The sequence below is a fragment of the Brachyhypopomus gauderio genome, chromosome 2 (genome assembly GCF_052324685.1).
Source record: "Brachyhypopomus gauderio isolate BG-103 chromosome 2, BGAUD_0.2, whole genome shotgun sequence".
NCBI lineage: Eukaryota > Metazoa > Chordata > Actinopteri > Gymnotiformes > Hypopomidae > Brachyhypopomus > Brachyhypopomus gauderio.
In genome coordinates this window covers 2,087,463-2,102,681 of record NC_135212.1, presented here as the reverse complement: position 1 = coordinate 2,102,681, position 15,219 = coordinate 2,087,463, and the positions used below count along the sequence as shown (strand labels likewise).

The 15,219-nt window shown below is 40.5% G+C and overlaps 1 protein-coding gene across 1 annotated transcript; it reads right to left on the bottom strand.

Annotated features, from left to right (window-relative positions):
• Positions 1–369: 369 nt before the first annotated feature.
• Positions 370–1,436, bottom strand: tac4 (tachykinin precursor 4). Its single transcript, XM_076997373.1, has 5 exons — positions 1,248–1,436; positions 1,077–1,173; positions 807–839; positions 676–729; positions 370–506 (listed from the first exon to the last, which is right to left on the bottom strand). Exons 1-5 carry the CDS (start codon positions 1,353–1,355, stop codon positions 469–471), a joined length of 330 nt encoding a protein of 109 aa, XP_076853488.1. The 5' UTR covers positions 1,356–1,436; the 3' UTR covers positions 370–468.
• Between the last annotated feature and the right edge of the window lie 13,783 nt (positions 1,437–15,219).

Here is a 15,219-nt window from a genome sequence, read left to right as displayed (position 1 = left end):
AAATTGATAAAGCTGTGTGTTTATGTCAGTTTGTTTAGAGCCAGTTTAGAGTTTACCCAACAAAAGTTATTAGATGCTAATTTGTTTTAATGTGTTATTATTAATTAATTGGAGAATGACTTAAATGATTCAGTTTCAGATTACCACAAATAGCTGGTCCCTTAATATGTAAATGCTCAAAAAAATATATATATATATATATATATATATATTATTTATTTATTTATTTATTTGATATTATATATAATATTAGGCTAATTCTACAATGAATTTCTAAAGAATATCTACAGGAGACGATGACTTTCATTTTGTTCCGAGGCATAAATAACTTGGAGCAACACTTAATATACAATGTTTACAAAAATGCAGATTTATTGAAAACTCATCTCTTGTAATTGGTGTGAATGTGCCAGAGCAATTGCTTTCTTTCTTTCTTGACAGGAGTTAAAATTTTCTCCAGGAATTTGCTTAGTATAACTGTGGCTTTTCCAGTTCCTTTTCAAAATCTGTGAACAAAGGAAAATGCCTTTAATTTAAATTCCAACACAAGACCATTTAAATTCTGAACTAGTTAAGACTATAGTTTCCAAGACGTTTATCTAAGACTTTTAAAAGCAAATCCACATAGATTCAGATTGTCTTTAGAATAGACATAACCAAATGAACTCATTTTACCACCATTTGAAGATCTTCTTCCCATTAGTCCAACAAACATCTCTCCTTTGTTTCCTAAAAATAAAAAAACAAGTGCTGATTTTGAACACAGAGCAAGTGTTAAAATATACAAATGAGATAATTTTTCTTACTTTTTCGACCCAGTCGCATGGGAGGAGAGATTCCTAGAAGAATCAGACATATTCATTTTCGAAATCTTGTTTAGATTATGTTCACATTTCAGTTAATCTGATGAGTTGTTCACTGGTTAATTTAAGAGATTCTTCATCATTTAAAAACCCGACGGAAAGAAACTCTTTTTTTCTTCAAAGTACGTTAGTTGTCCTTGTCGAACTAAATCCTAATATATTCTAGTGTAATCATGAGATTACGGCGTGTGTGCATCAATATGAATGAATCACCAGAGCTGCGACCCATTAATCCGTGAAACTGCTGTGATTTGGAGCGCTTCATAAGGTCGGCGAAGCGCAGTGTTAAACCACTCTCTGCCGGATCGTCCTGAAATAGAAATGCTGCTGGTTTTGACAATATCTTGTGATATATAATTAAAGAAAGTCAAAGCAGGCGCTTACCTGCCAGGTGTCCACGGACGCGTCCCTGTCCTCACTGAGGCGCGAGGCGTCGGTGTACACGTGCGTGTAAAGAGCCACTGCTAAAACAGAAAATTTTAAGAGCTCCATTGTGTAATTAAAAACGCAAACTGGATCACTTATTTCATCCAGTTATTTCACCCAGTCTAGATGGTCTTGTAGGACGGTAGAAAAGTGTCGAGTTCTAACTGATGCCACAGAGCTGATGACATTTATACACCAATACCTGCAGTGCCCCTCCCATCCGAACTACAGAATCCATTAATTTCAACCATCGTCTGTGGCGAACAAGTTCTTATATGTGGGTTTCGTTTCCTGTCATAATTACATTTAGCCTATGTATGGACAGATTTGTATTTTCCCTTTAACTGTGTACGACTACGTTCCGCACACTATTGTGATGGCTTCACTGCTCTAAACAGAACATGTATTTTCATTTCAATCAAAATGCAATCCAGTGTTTTATTATCAACAAGTATTGTACGAGTATTGTTTCTTGCAGAATCAAGCACATTCATAGCTCTTTGCCAAGAACCTTAAGCCATCTATCATTCTTCTCAGAAGTGGTGTTCTCCAGGTGAGGTGGTGATAGAATGCCACTAGTGGGTCAGAGGGAAGAGTTCAGGGTGAGTTTCAATCTCCAGCGCTGAACATTTCTCCATCACCAGCAACACACATTCCCAGCGGATATTAAGATTTGAGTCTCACATAGCTTATTGCAGCTCGCTACAATATATTCAAATAGCTATAAACATTTTCACAGTGGTTTTTGCATGTGAGGTAGACAAAAGCCAGTCTCTCTTTGTGGGAACCCATTTTAGTTTAAAAATTTTAAAGTTGTAATGTAAACGTGCCATTTTTGCGGTCATCTTCATTTTTAATTGAAGCTTCTTCTAGCAATTCAAGCACAATGATTGCAAATACAATTCTTGTTCATGTCTTATTTATGGTGGCCTGTGTCCTTTCATGACACTTTCCTATCTAGCAGTGTGTCCTGGAAGGCTGCTGTGATGTGTCTTTAGCAGAATGTGGTTGGTTCCCAAGCAACTGCACAAAACTGCGTTCAAAATCCTTCTGTGTGAAGAGCCAGTGGTCTTCTAAAGCCTTACTGATGAAGACGTACCTTTGTATTATTTTGTCATGCGGTGTAACTTCTGTCCTTCCTCATAGTGCTTCAGTCTAACCTAGTGAGCCGTGGCCTGATCCCTTATCCCTAAACTAGACCTGTATACTGCGGAGGACAAGAATGCTGAATGTGTGCCGACGTTCACTAGGAACACACTAACCCACTCTGGCGGAGTGACTGGGTCCCAAACCCAGCACGATCACCAGTTTCCCTCTTTACCCAACACTCCCAAGTGAAGTTCCCTCAGCAGTTCACTAACCCTGCGATCCGCCCTACGATCCATACACTAACATCCTAATATACATTATTTGTACCCATTTCATCTAATCGAGTTATATAAGTTCACTTCAGCGCATTGCGTCACTGCGTGTGCACACAGAGTCTAAGCAGCACAGGTGTGAGTGTGTGTGTGTGTGTGTGTGTGTGTGTGTGTGTGTGTGTGTGTGTGTGTGTGTGTGTGTGTGCCCTCACCAAAGGTGTGAATCTGGGGCAAGGTGCCCACAGATAGAGACCATCTCTAGGATCACCACCTTCTGTTCTCTGGTTTTATCCGATGCTCGAATGACGCTCCAGGCCTACACGTATTTGGAGGAGTGTGATAATTGCATTTAAATCAATCTGAGGTTCAAAATATGTGGTTATGTGAACACACCACTATGATTTACCACTATGATTTATTTTATGTTTTTCTTTTCATGTTGTGAGTCTTTCAATTATTGATAAAAGGTTTCGGTGAAGTACTCAGTTTTTATTAAAAAGTTAATCTTCAAAAACTCAAATGTCTTTCTCATCATGCATCAAGAATTTGATCATTCATGTATATGCTGAGTGGTCCTTTCATGAGGTACTCTCAGCCTCTGGGTTCCAGCTCAAGCCAGTGTGCTTAGTAGTCAGCTGACAGACGGTCACTCATCCTCTCTGATACTGCTGTGTCATGCTCCCAGTCATCCCTTTGTGGATTTTAATCTAGGGCAGTTTATGTTGTTTTCATGAGCATCTACAGTATATGTGAATACACAGTATGAAGGAAGATGAGACCAGACAGCTCATGTCCTGTGAGTAAACTCATTAAAAAGACTGAAACAAGGTATATAGCACTCCAGTGCAGTCAGTCACTGAGTACAACACCGGTACCTTTGTGGTTAACAACTTAGATCTGACAACAACATATACAACAGTCTGTTAGGTACAGATATAGGATGGGTGACCTAATGAGCTGAGGACTGATGTTTCAATTACAAATGTCCTCTTTTTACTCTCTATCATATCTCCGCGATTGGTGTCGTCCCAAGCCCCTCCGACACGCAGAAGGACTGTCCATCGCACCACGATCTCATCATCATCATCCTCCCGCATCCTCAGACACCTGGTGAGATTCTGCACAGATGGGCCATCTTTCAGCTCGTCAGCAGCTCTGGCAGGTACACCTCGCCCCACTCAGCAAATGGCATTTTGAACGAGCTCATGTGGTCCAGCTCCCAGGGTACCGATCTGGTGCTGTTAATCACCCTGCCATGGGGGTGGGGTTAGACTATTGAACAGTCACCACCTCTGTAAACGAGCAGATGACACAAAGACAGCACACATCCTGAGAGCGTTGGAGAAACATTTGTCCGCCCTCTTTCCTACCAGATACTGTTGCTATGAAGATAAACGTGACAGCTTCAGAATGTGAGGCACATTTTTAAAAATGAATTATTGGTTTTTTTTCTTGCTCTCTACATGATCAGCTAATTATCGTCTCCATTGAAACATCTTTCATGAGCTTTTCAATAGTTCATCCATCTCATCACCCTGAGATACAACAAACACACATATTAAAAAGTATACAGTACGCCACTGTGTTCAGTGCAACATTGTGTAATGAGTTTCGTATGTGTCATGCGTGATGAAGATAAAGAACAGAAGCTGTTTACATGCTCTCTCCTCGTCTTCCTCATCCTGCTGTCCTGTCTCGTGTCCAGGTTGTGGCCTGGTTGGACATTCTCATAAGCACTAACCAGTGGTGTCAAAATCAGGTCCAGAGATTATGAACCTGGTGACAGAAGACGACCGCGATAGTCAACATTAACTCGTACACACAGATGGATGGTAGTCAAAGTAGGTGGTAGTAAGATAAGCTAGTCAATTGAGTTTTATATGCTGTACATCATAACTCAGAATTACTTCCAAATACATCTGAATAACACATAAATGTAGCTGCAACTGAGTTAGACTATTCTACCAAGTCAACTGACCCTAACTTATATATTTGAAGCTCTGTACATACATAATTATATATTAAATATGGATGAATGAAAAAAAAACATCCCTTTTCTGTGCCTTGCATCTTCACTATAGTGGCATATTCATTATGATGGCAGTGTTCCTATGTCATTCAAGTGAATTAACCTTGGGGTTCTGAATTATTAAGATGCATTAAAATCCATTATGGTGCAAGTGTGGCTAATTGTCATGGCCATCCAGTATGGCTCCTGAATCCTTAAAAAGGGACCTCAATTACTTCATTAGAAAACAGTGTCCCTTTTATGTGTCCATCGCTGCTAACGCCGTAGAACTTAAGAGTCACTGGGAGGAAAGAAAAGAAAGTGTAGTTTCCATTAAGCAGTTTAGTTTGTGTGTTGTAGTGTGCGTCCCCTCTGATACGATGGTGTCTACGTGCAGAGGCGTAAACGGGCTCACACGTCCAATAAAAGACCCACTTCAAATTCATCGTCCGTGACTTCAGGATGGCCGACGAAGTCACGCCGTCTGGCACCAAGCAGGTGAAAAGCAGTCTGGAGCTGAGAAACCCTTCGTGTCACACGTACATCTCAAGGTGAACGGGTCCTTGCACCATTCTTGTTGTGCTGTTCTTAGGGACTAATCGACAGAGCATTTGGGCAACCACCCAGTCAGAGTTTCACCAGCAGTCGGGCTCTGCAGTGGAGTGTGTGGTGGGCCGCCCAGGTCCAGAGTGCTGCGGTGCAGGACAGCTTGGTGATTTCTGCTCTTTAATTCTGCTAAACCCAGAATTAACTGCTGAACTGCATCAAGCGCAGCAGGGAATTCACCAAAGCACTGGACTTTGGTCCTTCAGGACTGGAATCTTTCACCTGTGATCTAGGGTAACTCCTGTGGTCAATCTCAAGTCAATATTAATGGCATGGAATTATGCCCCCTAGGCTAGCGCTAACAACCCTATTAAAGTCATGTATTATCATGAAGAGTTCAACAGTCCCAGAGTACACCAGACTAATCCAGAAACAAGACTACGTGGTGTCCAGCTGCCAATACCTGTATATTCAGTAGACACAACAGATGTTTTTCGAACGGTGGGAAGACTGAACTCTAAATCACAGCAGAGTTACAGTAGCAATAAAGGAAAATCCAGCTAAATGCAGCTAAATTGGGTCTGGATGTGCACAGAACAGCTGCGTGTAGCTGCGTCTGCTCATTACAGCCACGCTGATGGTTGGTTCGCACTGACATCATAACCTCCACTCTGTTTGTTAACTTAAATGTGTCAACAAACAAACATTAGAGCCAATGACATTCAGACACTTCCACAATTCAGTGCATATAAAATTAGTTTCTTGACAACCATTAATTGTTGTAGATGTGCACATGAAATGTATCAATAGCATTTTTTGTTTTAACCAGTGGCAATACGTGTACCATGTACGTACAAAAGTTTTTAGATTATACATTTTAGTGTAAATAAATAATAATCTAAAAATGTACTAAACATTGATTAATCAGTCCTGTCTTCTGCTAATTCTGCAGTCTCATCCTTTATGAGTCAAATGCATAGAAACTGGTTATGTAGACACTGGTTATGTAGACACTGGTTATACAGACACTGGTTATACAGACACTGGTTATGTAGACACTGGTTATGTAGACACTGGTTATACAGACACTGGTTATACAGACACTGGTTATACAGACACTGGTTATGTAGACACTGGTTATACAGACACTGGTTATACAGACACGGGCTATACAGACACTGGTTATGTAGACACTGGTTATACAGACACTGGTTATACAGACACTGGTTATGCAGACACTGGTTATGTAGACACTGGTTATACAGACACTGGTTATACAGACACTGGTTATACAGACACTGGTTATGTAGACACTGGTTATACAGACACTGGTTATACAGACACTGGTTATGTAGACACTGGTTATGTAGACACTGGTTATACAGACACTGGTTATACAGACACTGGTTATGCAGACACTGGTTATACAGACACTGGTTATACAGACACTAGTTATGCAGACACTGGTTATACAGACACTGGTTATACAGACACTGGTTATGCAGAAACTGGTTATGCAGACACTGGTTATACAGACACAGGTTATACAGACACTGATTATGTAGACACTAGTTATGTAGACACTGGTTATACAGAAACTGGTTATGCAGACACTGGTTATACAGACACTGGTTATACAGACACTGGTTATACAGACACTGGTTATGTAGACACTGGTTATACAGACACTGGTTATACAGACACTGGTTATACAGACACTGGTTATGCAGACACTGGTTATACAGACACTGGTTATACAGACACTGGTTATGTAGACACTGGTTATACAGACACTGGTTATACAGACACTGGTTATGCAGACACTGGTTGTACAGACACTGGTTATGCAGACACTGGTTATACAGACACTGGTTATACAGACACTGGTTATGTAGACACTGGTTATACAGACACTGGTTATGTAGACACTGGTTATGTAGACACTGGTTATACAGACACTGGTTATACAGACACTGGTTATGTAGACACTGGTTATGTAGACACTGGTTATACAGACACTGGTTATACAGACACTGGTTATGTAGACACTGGTTATACAGACACTGGTTATACAGACACGGGCTATACAGACACTGGTTATGTAGACACTGGTTATACAGACACTGGTTATACAGACACTGGTTATGTAGACACTGGTTATACAGACACTGGTTATACAGACACGGGCTATACAGACACTGGTTATACAGACACTGGTTATACAGACACTGGTTATGCAGACACTGGTTATACAGACACTGGTTATGTAGACACTGGTTATGTAGACACTGGTTATACAGACACTGGTTATGTAGACACTGGTTATACAGACACTGGTTATACAGACACTGGTTATACAGACATGGGCTATACAGACACTGGTTATACAGACACTGGTTATACAGACACTGGTTATGTAGACACTGGTTATACAGACACTGGTTATACAGACACGGGCTATACAGACACTGGTTATGTAGACACTGGTTATACAGACACTGGTTATACAGACACTGGTTATACAGACACTGGTTATACAGACACTGGTTATGTAGACACTGGTTATACAGACACTGGTTATACAGACACTGGTTATACAGACACTGGTTATACAGACACTGGTTATACAGACACGGGCTATACAGACACTGGTTATGTAGACACTGGTTATACAGACACTGGTTATACAGACACTGGTTATGTAGACACTGGTTATACAGACACTGGTTATACAGACACTGGTTATGCAGACACTGGTTATACAGACACTGGTTATGCAGACACTGGTTATACAGACACTGGTTATACAGACACTAGTTATGCAGACACTGGTTATACAGACACTGGTTATACAGACACTGGTTATGCAGACACTGGTTATACAGACACTGGTTATGTAGACACTGGTTATGTAGACACTGGTTATACAGACACTGGTTATGTAGACACTGGTTATGTAGACACTGGTTATACAGACACTGGTTATACAGACACTGGTTATGTAGACACTGGTTATGTAGACACTGGTTATACAGACACTGGTTATACAGACACTGATTATGTAGACACTAGTTATGTAGACACTGGTTATACAGACACTGGTTATGCAGACACTGGTTATACAGACACTGGTTATACAAACACTGGTTATGCAGACACTGGTTATACAGACACTGGTTATGTAGACACTGGTTATACAGACACTGGTTATACAGACACTGGTTATGTAGACACTGGTTATACAGACACTGGTTATACAGACACTGGTTATGTAGACACTGGTTATACAGACACTGGTTATGTAGACACTGGTTATACAGACACTGGTTATGTAGACACTGGTTATACAGACACTGGTTATACAGACACGGGCTATACAGACACTGGTTATACAGACACTGGTTATACAGACACTGGTTATGCAGACACTGGTTATACAGACACTGGTTATACAGACACTGGTTATGCAGACACTGGTTATACAGACACTGGTTATGTAGACACTGGTTATGTAGACACTGGTTATACAGACACTGGTTATGTAGACACTGGTTATACAGACACTGGTTATACAGACACTGGTTATACAGACATGGGCTATACAGACACTGGTTATACAGACACTGGTTATACAGACACTGGTTATGTAGACACTGGTTATACAGACACTGGTTATACAGACACGGGCTATACAGACACTGGTTATGTAGACACTGGTTATACAGACACTGGTTATACAGACACTGGTTATGTAGACACTGGTTATACAGACACTGGTTATACAGACACTGGTTATGCAGACACTGGTTATACAGACACTGGTTATGCAGACACTGGTTATACAGACACTGGTTATACAGACACTAGTTATGCAGACACTGGTTATACAGACACTGGTTATACAGACACTGGTTATGCAGACACTGGTTATACAGACACTGGTTATGTAGACACTGGTTATGTAGACACTGGTTATACAGACACTGGTTATGTAGACACTGGTTATGTAGACACTGGTTATACAGACACTGGTTATACAGACACTGGTTATGTAGACACTGGTTATGTAGACACTGGTTATACAGACACTGGTTATACAGACACTGATTATGTACACACTAGTTATGTAGACACTGGTTATACAGACACTGGTTATGCAGACACTGGTTATACAGACACTGGTTATACAAACACTGGTTATGCAGACACTGGTTATACAGACACTGGTTATGTAGACACTGGTTATACAGACACTGGTTATACAGACACTGGTTATGTAGACACTGGTTATACAGACACTGGTTATACAGACACTGGTTATGTAGACACTGGTTATACAGACACTGGTTATGTAGACACTGGTTATACAGACACTGGTTATGTAGACACTGGTTATACAGACACTGGTTATACAGACACTGGTTATACAGACACTGGTTATGTAGACACTGGTTATACACACACTGGTTATACACACACTGGTTATACAGACACTGGTTATGTAGACACTGGTTATACAGACACTGGTTATGTAGACACTGGTTATACAGACACTGGTTATACAGACACTGGTTATGTAGACACTGGTTATACAGACACTGGTTATACAGACACTGGTTATGTAGACACTGGTTATACAGACACTGGTTATACAGACACTGGTTATGCAAACACTGGTTATACAGACACTGGTTATACAGACACTGGTTATGTAGACACTGGTTATACAGACACTGGTTATACAGACACTGGTTATGTAGACACTGGTTATACAGACACTGGTTATACAGACACTGGTTATGTAGACACTGGTTATACAGACACTGGTTATACAGACACTGGTTATACAGACACTGGTTATGTAGACACTGGTTATACAGACACTGGTTATGTAGACACTGGTTATGTAGACACTGGTTATACAGACACTGGTTATACAGACACTGGTTATGTAGACACTGGTTATACAGACACTGGTTATACAGACACTGGTTATGTAGACACTGGTTATACAGACACTGGTTATGCAGACACTGGTTATGCAGACACTGGTTATACAGACACTGGTTATGCAGACACTGGTTATACAGACACTGGTTATGCAGACACTGGTTATACAGACACTGGTTATGCAGACACTGGTTATACAGACACTGGTTATACAGACACTGGTTATACAGACACTGGTTATGTAGACACTGGTTATACAGACACTGGTTATACAGACACTGGTTATGCAGACACTGGTTATACAGACACTGGTTATGCAGACACTGGTTATACAGACACTGGTTATGCAGACACTGGTTATACAGACACTGGTTATACAGACACTGGTTATGTAGACACTGGTTATACAGACACTGGTTATACAGACACTGGTTATACAGACACTGGTTATGTAGACACTGGTTATACAGACACTGGTTATGTAGACACTGGTTATACAGACACTGGTTATACAGACACTGGTTATGCAGACACTGGTTATACAGACACTGGTTATGCAGACACTGGTTATACAGACACTGGTTATGCAGACACTGGTTATACAGACACTGGTTATACAGACACTGGTTATGTAGACACTGGTTATACAGACACTGGTTATACAGACACTGGTTATACAGACACTGGTTATGTAGACACTGGTTATACAGACACTGGTTATGTAGACACTGGTTATACAGACACTGGTTATACAGACACTGGTTATGTAGACACTGGTTATACAGACACTGGTTATACAGACACTGGTTATACAGACACTGGTTATGTAGACACTGGTTATACAGACACTGGTTATACAGACACTGGTTATACAGACACTGGTTATGTAGACACTGGTTATACAGACACTGGTTATACAGACACTGGTTATACAGACACTGGTTATGCAGACACTGGTTATACAGACACTGGTTATACAGACACTGGTTATGTAGACACTGGTTATACAGACACTGGTTATACAGACACTGGTTATGTAGACACTGGTTATACAGACACTGGTTATGTAGACACTGGTTATGTAGACACTGGTTATACAGACACTGGTTATACAGACACTGGTTATGTAGACACTGGTTATGTAGACACTGGTTATACAGACACTGGTTATACAGACACTGATTATGTAGACACTAGTTATGTAGACACTGGTTATACAGACACTGGTTATGCAGACACTGGTTATACAGACACTGGTTATACAAACACTGGTTATGCAGACACTGGTTATACAGACACTGGTTATGTAGACACTGGTTATACAGACACTGGTTATACAGACACTGGTTATGTAGACACTGGTTATACAGACACTGGTTATACAGACACTGGTTATGTAGACACTGGTTATACAGACACTGGTTATGTAGACACTGGTTATACAGACACTGGTTATGTAGACACTGGTTATACAGACACTGGTTATACAGACACTGGTTATGTAGACACTGGTTATACACACACTGGTTATACAGACACTGGTTATACAGACACTGGTTATGTAGACACTGGTTATACAGACACTGGTTATGTAGACACTGGTTATACAGACACTGGTTATACAGACACTGGTTATGTAGACACTGGTTATACAGACACTGGTTATACAGACACTGGTTATACAGACACTGGTTATGTAGACACTGGTTATACAGACACTGGTTATACAGACACTGGTTATGCAGACACTGGTTATACAGACACTGGTTATACAGACACTGGTTATGTAGACACTGGTTATACAGACACTGGTTATACAGACACTGGTTATACAGACACTGGTTATACAGACACTGGTTATGTAGACACTGGTTATACAGACACTGGTTATGTAGACACTGGTTATACAGACACTGGTTATACAGACACTGGTTATGTAGACACTGGTTATACAGACACTGGTTATACAGACACTGGTTATACAGACACTGGTTATGTAGACACTGGTTATACAGACACTGGTTATACAGACACTGGTTATGTAGACACTGGTTATACAGACACTGGTTATACAGACACTGGTTATACAGACACTGGTTATGCAGACACTGGTTATACAGACACTGGTTATACAGACACTGGTTATGTAGACACTGGTTATACAGACACTGGTTATACAGACACTGGTTATGTAGACACTGGTTATACAGACACTGGTTATACAGACACTGGTTATACAGACACTGGTTATGCAGACACTGGTTATACAGACACTGGTTATACAGACACTGGTTATGTAGACACTGGTTATACAGACACTGGTTATACAGACACTGGTTATGTAGACACTGGTTATACAGATACTGGTTATGCTGGCACTGGTTATACAGACACTGGTTATGTAGACACTGGTTATACACACACTGGTTATACAGACACTGGTTATACAGACACTGGTTATGTAGACACTGGTTATACAGACACTGGTTATGTAGACACTGGTTATACAGACACTGGTTATACAGACACTGGTTATACAGACACTGGTTATGTAGACACTGGTTATACAGACACTGGTTATACAGACACTGGTTATGTAGACACTGGTTATACAGACACTGGTTATACAGACACTGGTTATGTAGACACTGGTTATACAGACACTGGTTATACAGACACTGGTTATGTAGACACTGGTTATACAGACACTGGTTATACAGACACTGGTTATACAGACACTGGTTATACAGACACTGGTTATGTAGACACTGGTTATACAGACACTGGTTATACAGACACTGGTTATACAGACACTGGTTATGCAGACACTGGTTATACAGACACTGGTTATACAGACACTGGTTATGTAGACACTGGTTATACAGACACTGGTTATACAGACACTGGTTATGTAGACACTGGTTATACAGACACTGGTTATACAGACACTGGTTATACAGACACTGGTTATGCAGACACTGGTTATACAGACACTGGTTATACAGACACTGGTTATGTAGACACTGGTTATACAGACACTGGTTATACAGACACTGGTTATGTAGACACTGGTTATACAGACACTGGTTATACAGACACTGGTTATACAGACACTGGTTATGCAGACACTGGTTATACAGACACTGGTTATACAGACACTGGTTATACAGACACTGGTTATGTAGACACTGGTTATACAGACACTGGTTATGTAGACACTGGTTATACAGACACTGGTTATACAGACACTGGTTATGCAGACACTGGTTATACAGACACTGGTTATGCAGACACTGGTTATACAGACACTGGTTATGCAGACACTGGTTATACAGACACTGGTTATACAGACACTGGTTATGTAGACACTGGTTATACAGACACTGGTTATACAGACACTGGTTATACAGACACTGGTTATGTAGACACTGGTTATACAGACACTGGTTATGTAGACACTGGTTATACAGACACTGGTTATACAGACACTGGTTATGCAGACACTGGTTATACAGACACTGGTTATGCAGACACTGGTTATACAGACACTGGTTATGCAGACACTGGTTATACAGACACTGGTTATACAGACACTGGTTATGTAGACACTGGTTATACAGACACTGGTTATACAGACACTGGTTATACAGACACTGGTTATGTAGACACTGGTTATACAGACACTGGTTATGTAGACACTGGTTATACAGACACTGGTTATACAGACACTGGTTATACAGACACTGGTTATGTAGACACTGGTTATACAGACACTGGTTATACAGACACTGGTTATACAGACACTGGTTATGTAGACACTGGTTATACAGACACTGGTTATACAGACACTGGTTATACAGACACTGGTTATGTAGACACTGGTTATACAGACACTGGTTATACAGACACTGGTTATACAGACACTGGTTATGCAGACACTGGTTATACAGACACTGGTTATACAGACACTGGTTATGTAGACACTGGTTATACAGACACTGGTTATACAGACACTGGTTATGTAGACACTGGTTATACAGACACTGGTTATGTAGACACTGGTTATGTAGACACTGGTTATACAGACACTGGTTATACAGACACTGGTTATGTAGACACTGGTTATGTAGACACTGGTTATACAGACACTGGTTATACAGACACTGATTATGTAGACACTAGTTATGTAGACACTGGTTATACAGACACTGGTTATGCAGACACTGGTTATACAGACACTGGTTATACAAACACTGGTTATGCAGACACTGGTTATACAGACACTGGTTATGTAGACACTGGTTATACAGACACTGGTTATACAGACACTGGTTATGTAGACACTGGTTATACAGACACTGGTTATACAGACACTGGTTATGTAGACACTGGTTATACAGACACTGGTTATGTAGACACTGGTTATACAGACACTGGTTATGTAGACACTGGTTATACAGACACTGGTTATACAGACACTGGTTATGTAGACACTGGTTATACACACACTGGTTATACAGACACTGGTTATACAGACACTGGTTATGTAGACACTGGTTATACAGACACTGGTTATGTAGACACTGGTTATACAGACACTGGTTATACAGACACTGGTTATGTAGACACTGGTTATACAGACACTGGTTATACAGACACTGGTTATACAGACACTGGTTATGTAGACACTGGTTATACAGACACTGGTTATACAGACACTGGTTATACAGACACTGGTTATACAGACACTGGTTATGTAGACACTGGTTATACAGACACTGGTTATACAGACACTGGTTATACAGACACTGGTTATACAGACACTGGTTATGTAGACACTGGTTATACAGACACTGGTTATGTAGACACTGGTTATACAGACACTGGTTATACAGACACTGGTTATGTAGACACTGGTTATACAGACACTGGTTATACAGACACTGGTTATACAGACACTGGTTATGTAGACACTGGTTATACAGACACTGGTTATACAGACACTGGTTATGTAGACACTGGTTATACAGACACTGGTTATACAGACACTGGTTATACAGACACT

Excerpts from the sequence above, each read along its gene's own strand:
- tac4 (XM_076997373.1), bottom strand. The coding sequence starts at position 1,355 with ATGGAGCTCTTAAAATTTTCTGTTTTAGCAGTGGCTCTTTACACGCAC. Across the intron at positions 1,174-1,247 it reads CGTCCGTGGACACCTGGCAG|GACGATCCGGCAGAGAGTGG; the intron begins GTAAGCGCCTGC and ends TTTCTATTTCAG. Across the intron at positions 730-806 it reads CATGCGACTGGGTCGAAAAA|GAAACAAAGGAGAGATGTTT; the intron begins GTAAGAAAAATT and ends TTTTATTTTTAG.